The sequence below is a fragment of the Sceloporus occidentalis genome, unplaced genomic scaffold, assembly GCF_023333645.1.
Source record: "Sceloporus occidentalis isolate IW3139 unplaced genomic scaffold, rSceOcc1.0.p SCAF_5, whole genome shotgun sequence".
Taxonomy (NCBI): Eukaryota; Metazoa; Chordata; class Lepidosauria; order Squamata; family Phrynosomatidae; genus Sceloporus; species Sceloporus occidentalis.
The window spans coordinates 25,443,975-25,460,370 of NW_028316985.1; the positions used below are offsets into that span (position 1 = coordinate 25,443,975).

At 37.7% G+C, this 16,396-nt stretch overlaps 1 protein-coding gene across 2 annotated transcripts in view; it reads left to right on the forward strand.

The window, feature by feature from the left end:
* TRIM24 (tripartite motif containing 24) overlaps positions 1 to 16,396 on the forward strand; it is a 58,038-nt gene that overhangs the window by 25,036 nt on the left and 16,606 nt on the right. For both annotated transcript variants that reach the window (XM_089527920.1, XM_089527921.1), the window contains exons 4-8: positions 2,999 to 3,131; positions 5,363 to 5,479; positions 10,230 to 10,344; positions 12,747 to 12,893; positions 16,100 to 16,217. In XM_089527920.1, the coding sequence (XP_089384046.1) occupies positions 2,999 to 3,131; positions 5,363 to 5,479; positions 10,230 to 10,344; positions 12,747 to 12,893; positions 16,100 to 16,217 (630 nt within the window). The remainder of the gene's footprint in view (positions 1 to 2,998; positions 3,132 to 5,362; positions 5,480 to 10,229; positions 10,345 to 12,746; positions 12,894 to 16,099; positions 16,218 to 16,396) is intronic.

Below are 16,396 nucleotides of genomic sequence, written 5' to 3' on the forward strand. Positions count from 1 at the left end.
CAATAGAATAGGAAAACAAATATGCCTAGTCAACTGAAAACTGATGCTTTCCAACATTGCTTCAGAGGCTGATTTTAACTCAGTCAGCAAGTCTACTCTTGTTAGATGAGTCAAATCTGCTCAGAGTCAGGGTCTGCCAAGTTCTTATTCTTTTAGGCTATATTTTGACACTGCATGAGGCTGCTGCCCAATTAGACCAAAGATTGTTTTCACCCTTGAACAATAGAAAATCCATCTAGTAAATCTGTTCTTTTCTATGTTTAAGAGGTAGGATCCTTTCTGTATTTAACAATAGCAAGCACATTTCTATACCTCTTGCCGATGTACTAAGCGGTTTACAAAGTGTAAGCCCAACAAGCTTTGGGTACTCATCTTAGCAACCTACCGAAGGATGCCTGGCTGAGTTGACCCAGAGCCCCTGGCTGGTATTGAACTCAATAACCTTGTGGTTTGTGAGTGAGTGGCTGCAGTACAGGCATTTAACCACCGCACCACCAGGACTCTTTATTTGAGGAAATTTTTGCTAATGCACGTTGTAGTATGCACAGAATTCACTGTCCCTCTGTGGACTGAAGGACACATGTCTGATATCCATTTAATGTCCATTAAAAAATTGAGACATAGCTATTTTTCAGTACTGTATAAAGATGCAGTGCAAAGTCAAATGTTAGTCACAGATGTTTATCACACTATACTCTTAAAGTGCTACTATTCCACTTTGACTCCTCTAGCTGCCTCCTGTTGCATTCTGGGATTCTGCCTGAGAATTCTAAATACCCCTCCTTAAAACTGCCAATACCAGAATGCAACAGGAGGCAGCTAGAGGAGTCAAAGTGGAATAGTAGCACTTTAAGAGTATAGTGTGATAAACATCACAGTGAGACATACCCATTGAAATCAGTGGCAGTTCACATCCCATTCATTTCAGTGGGGACTAACGTTGATTTTAGCCAGAAAAAGATGATTGCGTGAAATCAAACCTTCATTTGCCTTTACAAATTCAGAGCACAGAGAGATGTATTGCATGCTCTGAATGTGAACAGGTAAAGCTCTGATTCTGAAAATAATTTTTTAAAGTTAACTTGTATAACCTCATACTGTAGGTTATTGAACCATGGGACACATTTAAGCATTACCTGATTATATATTAAATTGTTTTCTAAATGTTTGCATATGCCCCTTCCTCTTAGATTTTCATGGCTTGAACTTAGGATGCTGAGACTTGAACTTTGTCACTTTTATTCATTTTTTCTCTCCTAATTTGGATAGACAATGAAGTACAGTGCCAGTGTTCCTATATAGGTTAGGCAGATTGCATTGGTGGTGGTAATGATGATGGTGTGAGTGAGAAGAACATTGTTTTTGCAATTTTGTGCTAGTTGGGAAACTTTTTAGCTGTTTTTTAACTGTTGTAAGATTTTGTATTTTCTGTATTTTAATTTTGTTGTATATTGTTTGTATTGTGTTTTTGGCTGTTGTGACCCGCCTTGATCCCAGGAAAGGCGGGCTAAAAATAAAGCTTTTATTTATTATATTATTATTATTTTTAGGCAGTAATATTCAGCTAAGATTGAGTATCTCTCATCTAGAATTCTATTTTTTATAGGTGGCTGAGATAGTGACAAGTATTTTAAAGAATTACCTTCAGGCTATGTGTATAAGGTTTATATGAAACATAAATGCATTTTAAATCTTTGGTCCCATCTCCAAGATACTTCCTTTTGTACATATATACAAAGCCTTTGACTGCATAGATCAAAAAGAAATATGATACACTCTTAAAGATATGGGAGTGCCACTACATTTGATGAGAAATCTGTACTTAGGACAAGAGGCAATGGTTAGAACAAAATGTGGAGAAACAGAATGGTTTTTGATTGGCAAAGGGGTCAGGCAAGGCTGCATTCTATCATGCTACCTGTTCAACTTTTATACAGAAAATACTATACGAAGAGCAGCTTTAGACTTAGAAGGAGGAGTGAAGATAAGAGGGACAGTCAATAGTCTAAGATATGCAGTCAAGAAACAAGAATACTAGGAACAGAAAGGGCATCCATGAAAGAATTAGGCAAAATCCTAAAACGTAAAGATACACAACAGAGCACTAAAGTCAGAATCATCTATGTCATTATATTCCCCATCATCCATGTATGGATGTGAGAGTGTAACAGTGAAGAAAGCAGACAGGAAGAAACTCAGTTCATCTGTGATGTGGTGCTGGAGAAGAGTGTTGAAGATACCGTGGACAGCTAATAAATAAACAAATGGGTTCTTGAAAAGATCAAGCCTGAACTCTCCTTGGAAGACAAGATGATAAAACTGAGGCTGTCAAATTTTGGACACATTATGAGAAGGCATGAAGAAAGACAATATGCTAGGGAAGGTGGAAGGCAGCAGAAAGAGAGGACGACCATAAGCCGGAACAATAGACTCAATCATTCTGTTGGTCCTGAATCTCCAAGACATAAGCAGAGCAGTAGAGGATAGGGGATCTTGAAGAGGCCTTATTCACAGGGTTGCTATGAATTCTGGTCGACTCGAGCTCAGTTAACAACAACAAATGCAAATACAAGTATTCCAAAATCCAAAACACCTGTGGTCCCAAGCATTTAGGATAAGGGAGACTCAACTTATATTCTAAAACTGTAGAAAATCTGTGGATGGTTGGCCAAAAATGGATGGCTTTCACATGTGCAGGCCTATAGGCCTGCAAAGTCTTGTCTGAAATCTCATGGGATTTCAGATCCCGCAAGATTTTGGCTGAGATCTGGCATGAGATTTATGTTAGATCTCGCCTAAAGACATGCAGTGGCAATGCACAAAACCACCATTAATAGAATCAGAGCAGTTTGATTGGAGTCCAAAGTGAGCTCTGGTGCAAGCCCTTCCAGGTAGCATCAGGGTAAGTCTTCTCTAAAACCAAAAGTTTGGCTAAATGTAGTAGTAATTATCTTGATTCTAGTATAGCCACTAAAAGTTGGATTTTCTTTCTTTATAGAGGCTGTTGGTGTAACTAGTCAGAGGCCTGTATTTTGTCCTTACCACAAAAAGGAGCAGCTGAAGCTCTATTGTGAAACATGTGATAAGTTGACATGCCGAGATTGCCAGTTGCTAGAACACAAAGAACACAGGTATTAAAACTGTATGTAACTAAAATGGAAGAGAACCTAGCAGTAAAGTATTGCAAAAATACAAATATCTTAATGTCCTAATATGCTTTTTAAGTAATGGCCTTCCTGATAAAGGATAATGTTGACCCCTGACTTTCTCAGACCAGTTTGATCCTTTTTCTTTGTTCTTTGTAAATCAAATCATTTGACATAATTTTGCTTCCTACAACAATCTGTAAAATCTGTACAATTTTGTTTTACACCCCTGTCAATGAAAAAATAAATTAATACCTGTTATTTGGGGCATGATTAATCCAAAGACAAAAATTCTTGGAGGTTTTGAAAGCTTATTTTGGACTTGGTGATGATTGCCATACAGCTTAAAAAGTCAGATATAACAAATCATATGCATAACATGTCCTTTCAGCATAAGATGATGAGCATTTTTGCCTGCTTTAAAGTGGATATGAGAGCCAGTGTGGTGTAGTGGTTTGAGTATTGAACTAAGACACCAGGAGACCAGGGTTCAAATTATTACCCAACCATGTAAACCCACTAGGTCGCCTTGGGCAAGACACATTCTTTCTGCCAAGAAGACCCCATGATAAGTTCTCTTTAGGGTTGTCATAAGTCAGAAATTACATGAAAACACACAATAATAGCAATAAGCTGAACAGGATAAATTATAATACATTCCCTATAGGTACTTATCCAACACCTGTGCAGCACCTTAAACATAGTTAAGTGCTTTACCAATATTGAAGATAAGACCCTGCCTACAAGTCAGGGTAGATTTGATTTCAATCAATCACTACTCAGATAGGCTAGATTTAATTGTGTGATTTAAAGCTTAATACATATTTTATGCAACTCAAAATCACTGAAGATTCATTTTTGCTGGTATAATCTTAATATTTAGAACCAGATGAAGGTTTTTTAGAATAATAACTTTTTAAGATTAGTTTTACAGTTATGTAAAAAAATACTGATTTGGCTATGCTTTTAGAAACACATCATAGTTAGATAATTATGAAATTACTGTGAAGTGAACTATTGACATTTTAATAGGTTAATCATTCATATTTAGACAACTTTTCTGCTGTATTTTATTGGAAGGAGAACACTAATCATTAATAATAACAATTTTAATAGTTTAGTTTAACTAAAACAACAATCCAAAGACATGTGGAGTATTCTGCTCCAAAGGTTTCATTTTCATTTTTACTGCTTCCCTTCCCTCCTCTCACTTACCTTCTTCTGCAGATGTGTTCCACTCCCAGTCTCATTGAATGATTTGAAACTAAGCACTTAAGATGTAAGTGGTTGATTCTGAGTGCATAGATTTGCTAAAGAACAGTGGGATAGTGATCTCTGCACACAAAAGTTCACGGTTTTGAGAACTGTAAAACCAAGCATCTGTTGTAATATCTTCCAGATAGAAAATTGCCCAATAGTCTTACAGAAACCTAGAAAATTGCCCAATAGTCTTACAGAAACCTCTGGAAGAGCATGACATTGTGACGGTGTGAATGGATGAATGGAATTAATTTACCAAAAAAATGTAAACATTGCATGAATATTACATGAGTATACATTCTAATTCTACTTAATTAAAAGCTAATCCCAATTTCATGATTTATAACCTTTGGACCATAATGTATCTTAAATAGAAAAGTATCATTGGATAGATTTTTCCTCAAAAAGCATTTAATTTTGAAAAATATATTTCTATACCGCTTATCAATGCACTTATGCACTCCCTAAGTGGTCTGCCATGTGTAAGCTAATTGTCCCCAACAAGCTGGGTACTCATTTTAGCAACCTACAGAAGGATGCCAGGCTGAGTCGACCCTGAACCTCTGGCTGGTATTGAACTCACAACCTTGTGGTTTGTGAGTGAGTGGCTGCAGCACAGGCATTTAACCACTGTGCCACCAGGGAATTTTTTTTAAAAATTGAATTTTTAATTAAAAAAAAAACTAATTTTGTCCATTCTGCTACAAGCTCACAATTTAAACAACAGCAAAGGGACAAGAAGGGGGGAGTAGGAGTACGAGTTAGAAAAGCAGGTCCTTTTCTCAAAGATGGATGACCCAAGATTGGTTTCAGTTCTAATACATATGTATGGGGTTATGCTGGGCTACTTATTGCCATGATGTTTTATCAGTGAGAAGCGTTACCCTGTTTATTTGCATAAAGCTAGATGTGAAATATTTTTACTATCTATATGACATTTTTCTCTCTTATTGTAGATACCAGTTTATAGAAGAAGCTTTTCAGAATCAAAAAGTGATAATTGATACACTTGTTACAAAGCTGATGGAGAAAAACAAATATATTAAATATACAGGGGAACAAATTCAAAACAGGTATTTATCTAATTTTATGATAGCAAAATAATCATGTTGTGTTATGTAAAATCTAAACTTAGTTTCCTATACTGTGGATTTCAGTAGATGGAACTTTTTTTTACAAAAATATTTTGAACAATTGGTTTCATTTTGTTTTATGACAAAATTACTTTAGTAAATACAGAATAAAACAGAGGTTTGATATATGGCCGTGAATGTGTTTACGTGTAAGCTTAGCAGGAAACACTGTAAGATGTTTTGGAGGCTGTTCAATGCATATGTAAAGTGGTGGAACTGTATTTATCTTTTCTAAAACTACCCTAAGAACACAAGAAGCTATACCTATCTAGCACAACATTCTGTTCCCATAGTGGCCAGCCAAATGCCCAAGAGCTGGGTATGAGTGCAGTAACATATCTCTGTTCTTTGCGGCCTCTGCAACACACACATATTAATCATTTTGCTCAGAGCAGTCTTTGAACTTCCTAGAGGCAAATTACTCGTCTGAGTGGGAACCGTACTCACCCCAGTGTTCATGCCTTCTCATTTCCTCAATTACAATTCATTTTTCACATCAGCAACTGGAACTTGCCTGTCAGAGTATATACAGTTCAGCTTACTCTTTTTCCTTGGTTTTTGTTAGTTTCTCCTACTGTCATATTTCTTGTATCGACTTCCCAAAGAGCTTTTACTGTAGCTGCTCTGAAATTGTGGAATAGTCTTCCGGAGGAGATCCATCTTATTACTCCTTGGAGGCATTTAAGAGGGCACGTCAGATGGCTCTTGTCTGGTGAGCTTACCCACCTGATCTTGTCTAAGACACATTGCTCCACTCCTTGATCATTGTATAATTTTATCGCCACTGTCATGTGACGATGTGTTAGTTTTTAATGGAATTATCACTGTTACTGTATTTTATTGATGTGTTTGTAGGTAATTTTTAGATTGGAATCCTGCCTCGATCCATCTGGGAGAGGTGGGAAAATATTATTATTATTATTATTATTATTATTATTATTATTACCATTATTTATTTTTTCTAAAACTGTTTTTGATTTTTTGTTTTGTCTTTTCAGTTTAGTTTAGTTTTTAGTTTAGTCTGTCAGAAGTGTTTTTCCTGGGCACACAGCCTCAGTGACTTAGGGGCGAAACAGACCACCCCAAAAGAGTGGCTTGCCACCGCCCCTTTGAGCGCTGGATTGGGGCCGCAGCAACTGCATGCCGCAGCAACTGCATGCCGCGGCAACTGCACACCGCAGCCCTGTTCCGGCATTTTTCCCAGACAAAAAGAAGCAGCAAATGCCATTCCTTTTTAGCCTGGGAAAAGGGCAGCTTTCTTGCCACAGCAGCACTGTTCCGTGCTCCTTTTGGTGTGCGGCATGTGAACACCTCACCAAAGGACAACCGAAATGCTGCCTATCGTATGGCCAGATGGGCAGCATGACACCTGCTTGGCGTGGCATTGGGGTGTGCATCGTCCCAATGCCACGTCCCTAGGGTTGCCATATCCCGCCTGAGGGAGAGACATTCCCGTTTTTCAACCGGGCGGGGTCGTCCCGTCACGGTTTGATAACTGACCCAGGTTTGTCCCAGGTCAGCTGCCGCTGTGGGCGGCTATGGCGGCCGCTCCTGCTGCAGCCCTTGTACCGCACGCGGCCACTCGCGCAGAGCCGTTCACGCGGCCGCCACTGAGGCGGTCTTTGCTGGCCACCCGCCGGCACTTCACTGCCCTGCGCGCGCTTTTGCAGAGCCATGCGCAGGGCTAATCAGGTGGAGTTCCTCCTCCAGAGGCTGGGGCTGAACAGCCTGCCCCTTCTACAGGCCGGAGCCTGTGAGTGCTGGCAGGGGGCGGGGCTCTTCCAGCTCCAGTCTGCCCCCATTGGCCAGCCAGCCTCAAGAGGAGGAGCTCCTCCTCTATTTGGTTGTGGGCCGGCCGGCCGGCCGGGAAAGGTAAGGGCCATTTCCTGGTGCCTTTTTTGGCGCCAAGGAGGATGAAGATGAGGAGGTGGTGGTGGTGGAGGTGGGTGGCCATTCCCAATACTGTATGTATTTTTAAAGTGTATTTTATCCAATATGTATTTTTCTTAATTGTATTTTTAAAATGTATTTTTTCCAATATGTATTTTTCTTAAGTGTATTTTTAAAGTGTATTTTTTCCATTATTTATTTTTTTAAGTGTATTTTTAAAGTGTGTTTTTTCCAATATTTATTTTTCTTAAGTGTATTTTAAAGTGTTTTTTTTCCAATATGTATTTTTCTTAAGTTTATTTTTAAAGTGTGTTTTTTCCAATATTTATTTTTCTTAATTGTATTTTTAAAGTGTGTTTTTTCCAATATGTATTTTTCTTAAGTCTATTTTTAAAGTGTATTTTATCCTATATGTATTTTTCTTAAGTGTATTTTTCCCAATATGTATTTTTCCCAAATGTATTTTTTGTGTATTTTTGGTGCTTTTAATGCTAACAAGTCTGCCTACTTTTAACGATAGTCATGATGATATTGATATCAGTCAGCTTCTGAGGCATGCGCTCACTGTTTCTGAAGGTGAGAGAGTGTGACTTTCCAACTTCTGAAATATGCAAGACGTCATGTTAAATATAAGCCATGTTCAATGGCCAGATGTGCTGTTGTGTGTGTTTTGGAATGGGGGGGGGTTTGTTTGGCCAGAAAGGGAAGTACATTTCTGCCATCTGTCTAGGAATAATGCCAAAATGTCCTCCATTTTGAGCATGCCTAAGAAACATGCATTTATACTAATGTTTTTTTTTTTTAATTTTTTTAGTTGTTCGCATGTCCTCCATTCCAAAAATATGTCCTACATTGGGGGGGGGTAAATTTTGTCCTACTTTAGTCCTACATTTTTTACATTTGTCCCACTTTGGAGCTTGACAGTTATGGCAACCCTCCACATCCCCATGCTGCCCCCAAGTTGGCCCTTACTGTCGGTCTGTACAGCCCTTTTAAAAATTGCAGTAGCTGCACAGAAAGATCCAGTCATGTGTGATGCTTTCTTTGCTTTGCAAAAACCCATATTGTCTGCTCATACTGGCATTGCTAGATTTTTGATACCCTGGCAAAAAAGAATGGGACTTCTCAATTAAAAGCACTTTGAAAAAAAACATGATTAGAGCATTGGACAGTGGCCTAAAACAGGCCAATGTTCATGGCATCTTTAGTTCTCTGTCAGAACCTCTTTAAACTGTCACTATCTATGGTACAGTTGTCATTCTCAAACACATGGTATCTTTGATTGAGGCAGGCTTTTCCTATAGTAGTAGAATTGGTGCTGGGTTTGACACTGGTTGTTTTTGTGGCTCCCACGTCATAGTAAGAGGGAATGTAGCATTGGGTAGACTATCTTGTCATCACAGGTGGTATGCCACCCCATCCTCCATGACTAATTAAGTTTGTTAATTTTCCATATATTTGAGATGAAGAAAGAGGACATTTTGCTTACCTGTAACTGGTTGTTCAAACAGTCATCTGTAAATTTATCCCACTTCTCTTTAACAGGCATCTTGCTTGTTCTCACATTCTGAGTTTCTGCTGTGGCAGACTTAGAACTGAGAGAAGGAGCAACAGCTATATGAAGCCAGAAATACTTTAAATAAATAAATAATATACACTGGGAGTGGGCAAAGTTCCCAGCAAGTCCTCTCCATTCTAAAAACTTCCAAGATTGCTCTGCACAGGTACAGGATACTCTGTGTGTGAGTTTACAGATGATCACCCAAAGAACTACTTACTCATAAGCTGACTGCATTTCATGTTCCCATTTGCTAGTACTGAGAGACACACTGGCTTTAGAACTGGAGGTAATCTGTACGGTAGCTATAATAGTGTTGTTGGTTTTTTTTTTGTTTTTTGTTTTTTGGCTTTACAAAGGGATAGAAATTAGACATTCCTAGCCTTAAGCTTAGTATCTAAAAATAGATGAACAAGAAAATGAGAGAGAAGTGGAGCAGGAAATGCAAATAATGGTGTATTCAAATTTGGAATGATAAAAAGCATACTTTGCATTACAAAGCATTTTTTCAGATTCAACATGCACTTTTAGTTTTAAACTAAAATGTTATAGGAGGGGAGAGAAGCTAGGTTTTGAGATATTTGTTAAAGGAAAAAGACTGAAGAAATGTTCAGAGATGAGATGCCAAGGATAAAGCAGACGGAACAAGAGTGTTTTTATTCTTCAGCTGTTAGAAATAAGCTATGAGATGTCACATTCATGAATAAATGAGTAGACTTGATATCTTCCTTCTGTTGATATTTGGGGTCTATTGCACTCTGACAACACTGAAGAAAATCACCTAAATTTTTGCATCGTTCTTCCAAGATGCTATATCATGGGCATTCTTCATGAATGATATGATGTGGGCTTCAGTTGTGTTAGTTCTGACTAGACGAGACATTGAATTAGTTGGATTTATGTGTGTATTGATTTACATATAAAACAGTTCATTCACTGAGTCCACTGCAGTTGGGACTAATCAATAGCATTTCAGTCATGAATTACCATATGGGTTTTCATATTCCTCCCTCTTTAATTTAGCTATACACATGTACAAACACAGACACACAGAGGTGTGTGTATGTGTGTTTGTTAAACTCTTGTAGCTTTGAGGTGAGTTCCTACAATCTAACTCAGAGAATGGCTTGTCTTTGAAGTCAGTAGGCAGAACCAGCTCTTCCATGAGATTGGGTGATTATTTTACCTGTTTCTTACACTGAATATAATTAATAGCATTTCTACATTTTTCACATTTTATAGGATCCATGAAGTTAATCGGAATCAAAAGCTGGTGGAACAGGATATTAAAGTTGCTATTTTCACTTTGATGGTAGAAATAAATAAAAAGGGGAAAGCTCTACTGCATCAGCTTGAGGTAAACGTAACAGGAGTGTGGAGCAATGTTAAGAATAATATGTAGATACTTCTACTAATATTTTTGTGCATGTACTGCTAAAACATTTCTGTGTTTAAGCTTTGAAAGTTTTAGAACATGGATGTAAATAACTAGAAACTAATATGCTATTGGTGATACAGTGGCTTAGTGGTTAAGATGCCAGTTCTGATGATCGGAATCATAGAATCATAGAGTTGGAAGAGGGCCATCCAAAATCAGAAGATTGGCAGTTCGAGGCCCGAGTGCTGCATGATGGTGTGAGCTCTCGTCAGTAGTCCCAGCTTCTGCCAGCCTAGCAGTTTGAAAGCATGCAGATGCAAGTAGATAAATAGGTACCACTTAAGTGGGAAGGTAACAGCGTTCAGTACAGTCATCCTGGCCACATGACCACCAGAGCAGCCCTCAGACAACGTCGGCTCTTTGGCTTAGAAATGGAGATGAGCACCGCCCCCTACAGTTGGTTATGACTAGACATTCATGTCAAGGGACTATCTTTACCTTTTAATATGCCAATATATATCTGTGTATGATTCAGCCTCATGTATAACTCGAGGGCAGGGTATAGGGCAAAAATTAGGATTTTGATATGAACCATGGATAAGATGAAGATAAAACTTAAGGGTATATAACAATGGATGTAAAGGATGAAGGAAAGGGAAAAGATGCCAAAGAAGTTAGAAAATTCCAGCAGGTATAATTGCTTATGCTTACCCTAAAGCCAGGATGGATGACGAGGGAACTGTGGTAAATGGCGGGTGTGCAATATGTGGGGGATCCAACCAGGTGCAGGCAGGACTAAGAAAACACTTGCCAGAAAGTATGACAAGGCAAAGCAAAGAAGATGTTAGTAGAGAGTAGAGGAAGTAGATGTTTCTTTTAGGTTCTCATGATGGACTAAGCTCTCGCCTTTTGTCACTGTACTCAGAGACGAGGATGGCTTGCTTTTTGATAAAGGTTAAGATACAGCACTTAGATTGACCCGTGGATAGGTTATCACAGGTTTTTATTTTGGGGAGGGGGTGGTCTAAAATTTCTAGACATGTACACAAGTATATATAGTAATTTCTTAATTTAATATCTTCACTTTGACTTCCATCATCTTAAACATTTTTCTGGGAAGCACTCAAAAAACATTTAAAACCTCTATTCAACATTCTAGTCATTCATGAACATTTCCTGGTTACCTTATTCCATTCTGCTCTCCTTGGTTCGTTGTTTGTTTGTTTTTAAAAATCACTCCTTCCCCAGTGCACACAAAGTTTTGTGGCTACAGTATGCAAAAGTGTTTGAGATGGAATTCTTGCAGCCCAAATAACACCTGTCTGATGTGTCTGGATGATGCCTTTGGTCCCAGAAAAATAATGGGTATATGTCTGTTATTTCAGCATATGACCCTCATAATCTAAGATTTATTTTTCTGTGAAAGTCTAGTGTCAGCTGTTAACCTGTGATCGGTTTTCATAGCAGCTATTTCATCTTTGAGAATCTGCCCTGAAAATCTCCCTGAAGACAAGCACTTTGCCAGACTACTTACTACCAAGATTCTTTTGCAAGCTAGATGTCCATCTACATCTTTCCTGTTCTCTTTCTTGACCCAGTGCTGCTGTTAAAGGCAGCAACTGAAACTAGAGTAGATGAAACAGTTACTACTTGCTCTCGTTGGAGAATAATACTCATTATCCCTGCCATTTCCAGTCCCACTTAAGGTAGAAACCAAGATAATGAAGAAATATTTCAACAGGTCCGGTATTGTAATGTAATATGCCATCATGAGATGTATTTAATGTTACCTTAAAACTGCCTTTGTAATGTACTCTTTCAAAGTCAGATAGCCACTTCTGGTATGTCTCTCCTTGCTCTTTTATTTTTGTCAGTGATTTCTTTTATTAGTAACTTTTTGACTGTAATCATATATTTGTGATACATAGCAGTATGCAATAAAACAAGGCAATTTCATTCATGGTAAATGTGCATCACATGTTGAAATTACCTTAATTAGAGAGGGAAAATGTCGCAGTTCAAATTTCTATTATATTTGATTGTTGGCAGCATCATTTTCATCATGCAGTTTGGGTAATTGGGGTCACATAAGCTGGTCGTTCAAATTTTATTACAAAGCAGAAAAAGAGCAGTCTTTGACTTAAAAGTGGCCTAAGTACTGAAAGGTATTAGGGAGCAGAGGGTTTTGAATACTAGTGGGGTATAAAAGGCATAAGACTCTCTTGTGTCTGATTACTTTAGATTGTCTTAATGTACATGCACAGAGTAGTAGGCTAGTGCCTACTAATGAGCCTGTGAAAAATTCAGTAAAACTGCTTTATCTATTGCAAGAGATCATCAAAAAACCTCATGCTTTTTAATCTGTTTTTTCTTCCTTGCAGTGTCTAGCGAAAGAACACCGAGCAAAGCTTCTGCAGCAGCAGCAGGAAGTGGCTGGTCTTTCTAAGCAACTAGAACATGTCATGAATTTTTCTAAATGGGCAGTCTCCAGTGGTAGCAGCACTGCATTACTTTACAGCAAACGCCTGGTATGAATAGAGAGCTATTAAATTTTTATCTACAAAGGCCATAGTCACAGCAAATTGATTGTAATGCCATTGCTATAAGTAAACAAAGCAGGGCTGGTTGAACACTCTTCTGTACTTGCTGCTCTTTGTGATATTTCTACAATGGAAGAATGCTAAAAGACACAATGTGATTAACAATAATCTGTGGTCAGGGATTACCAGAATTTTTAGTTCAGTACAGTCCCTATTCACAAAATTGCCAACCAATTCCATGCATTTTAAGGTTAAATTTTTCTGCAATATGCACTTTAGGAAGATATCAGTACCAGATGGTGCAGTCTTAGATGGCAAGTAGATAAATGATGTAAAGAGATCAGATTTTCACCTTTGTTAGAAAGTTATATATTAAAAATATTTTAAAGAAAACAGCTTCTATTTAGGTTAAGCTATTAGAAGTCAGTGTTTGAAGGAAATGGTTTTCTAGAAAAGCATATCAAAATAATTTAACAGGTATTTACTATTTGAACTCACATACCTGCTCAAACTACCCTATATACTTGACTATAAGTTGACCATGTATAAGTCGAGGATAGGTTTTGGGGCCAAAATTATGAATTTTGATATGACTCATGGATAAGTCAAGGGTAAAACTTAGGAGCATGTAACAAAGACTCTAAAGAATGGAGCAAGGAAAACAATGCCAAATAATTTACAAGATTCCAGCAGGCATAACTATTTGTACTCACACTAAAGCCTGAATGGATGAGAGAGTAGAGGAAAGTCAGTGCTTCCAGGACAGATATCACACTTGCCTTTCACCAGGGGATAGTTCATTTTTTAATAAGAGTTAAAGTGCAGTACCCGTGAATAAGTTGACTCAGGTTTTTGGGGTCAATTTTTGACTAAAATTTTTAGACTTATACATGAGTATATACAGTAAGTGTTGAAGAGCCCAGTTTTCCTTCTTCTTTTTCTAATATCCCCTAGGGAAGTGCACTGGGATTTCATATTTTTTCTTCTTTCAAAAATTGGACACACATACACATACCCTGCAGCGGAAGAAACCAATAGAATCTGAAAAGCTAGGGAAGGCAGTTGAGCAGATTTCCCGTAGCTGAAATGAATCCTTGGTGATGTACATAGCTCTTTGCTGTAACCTAAAACTAGCAGAGAACAAATTATGCAAAATAAATAATACAAATTTTCATGATGTTTATACAGGTTGCAGATTTTTGTGCAGTTTTTCTTGGCACACTATGACATAGTTGATTGAGATTAGAGAAATTGTATGCATTTCCAAGATTGTTCTTTGTGCATTTCTACAAAAACAGAAAATTTAAAATGGCAATAAAAACTATTTTGTTGCATCTACTATTGAAAATATTAGCATTGTTTGAAGTGTTTGTGTCTTTTTTTATCATCCTTTCTTTTTTGGGTTTGTTGTGAGTGCTTGTCTTCACAATTGGAAAAGATTCTAGTGACTTACCAAAGGCAAGGATATTCTTTTCTGTGATTTAGAAGCAATAAAACACCTGTTGTGATTGCAAAAGTCTTATGATTTATTATACACCGATTAAGCTATACAAAGGAATATGCAACTGAAGATAATGAGATGATACCAAGCAAACACCTCTATTCAGCTGCTGGGGAAATAGCAGCAGAGTGGACCCCTTCTGTAATCAAGAGGCATGGCACCTCAGGCCTTAAGGTCCACGCTGAAGCGCCAACCTTGTGCCAATTTCTTAGGAATTTTATAGATTTTCCCAAGATCATGTCACTCCTACAACATACCCCTCCCAGGTCATCAATCAGGTGTTTGTTTTCACAGGTGTTAGTCATGGGGCCAACACCATTTCAAAGTCTGCTATCTTTAGATTCTTTCATACACTTTTCCAGCTGCATGTCATGTCTCGGTCTAGGTCAGCTGCTATCTCATTTTCCCCTGTGCTTTCCCAGCCATATGTTATCTCTTGGCCTAGGTCAGCTATTATCTCTTCTAAGTGTTCAGATTTTTCTCTATGTTTTCCCAGCCACATGTTATATTTTTACAAATGTTTAGGTTGGCAAATATACAAGACACATGATTTAGCAGAATCAAAGCAAGATTTTGCTCAGAAAAGTGAAGGCGGCCTATTCTGGTGGCATGGAGGCGGACAGTGGCCAGACACTACACCTCCTCAATACAATATATCTTCTGGGGCTTGTCCATACAGCTAGTTCTACAGAAAGATGGGCAGCAGCCACAATTTGTGGAAAATGTATTTGGGGGGAAAGCTGTTTCTACCTTGCTTGTAGGCATAGAATTGGAGAATCCCAAACAGCTTGTCTTAACAAAATCTCACCAACAGAGATTTTTATATCCCTAGTAGTTGCTGATGTATTAAATACACTAAAGGCACCATATCCTGTCCAGTGATGGAAGCTAAGCTGGGCCACCGCTGGTTAGTACTTGGATAGGCGACCCTCTCTCACACACAAATACTAGGTGCTATAGGCTATATTTCAGAGGAAGGAACAGGTAAAACCATCTGTGTGTATTCCTTGCATATGAAAATTGAAAAATTAATAGGGTTGCCATAAATTGACAGGTGACTTAAAGACACATACACACAGTAGTAGTTGAACATTTTAAAATATTTTCCATTAAAAGTTATTTATTGCCTATACATGTTTAAAATATTACATAGATGTGAAATGTTTTCAAGTATATGTGTTACTACTAGGCTCATGAGAGCTGAGATTGGTGATCATTCTTTGTTTAACATATACCTTATGGATAACGTGCATTTGCTGCTGTGTAACATAAGAATGAGTTCAAAATAGCCTATCTCTTAACTCGAGGTGACATCTTCCAGACAAACCTTCTGGTATTAAGCTTTTCTGGGCAGGGGAAGGGTTCAGTTTCTAGTTGTTAGGTGTTTATCATCTGTTATGCCAAATTTTACTAGATTACTAAAAGTATTGCTGTATCTTGAATTTTAAATAACAGGTGGAACAAAAGGTATATAATAGACTGACAATTCATGAAATATTGGTACTAATAAAACTTGGCTAAGAAAATGTTCATTAACTTGAAAATATTTTTTTTATTTTGTTAGTAAATTTTAGAAAATAGTTTTATAGGCAAAATTAGCCCTTATTTATTTAGAGCTCATTCTAAATAACAGTTCTTACTGGCCTGCAGAAAAATGTTTAAATTCTAATTTGACATTCTTAATTTGTTCTAGATTACATATCGTTTACGATACCTCCTTAGAGCAAGGTGTGATGCCTTACCAGTATCTAATGCCACTGTCCAGTTTCACTGTGATCCTGGTTTCTGGGCACAAAATATCTTCAATTTAGGTATGATGCATTTCCCATTTACTCCTTCTTAGTGATAGCAATTGTTAAAGTTACTAAACATGTTTACCATTTGAATGAACTATTGTCACTGGATATATTAGGTGTCTTGTAATGGGTGTGTCTCTTCCTAACCTTTCTACTTAGAATGATGATACATGTTTTCTGGGGTGTTTTGTTTT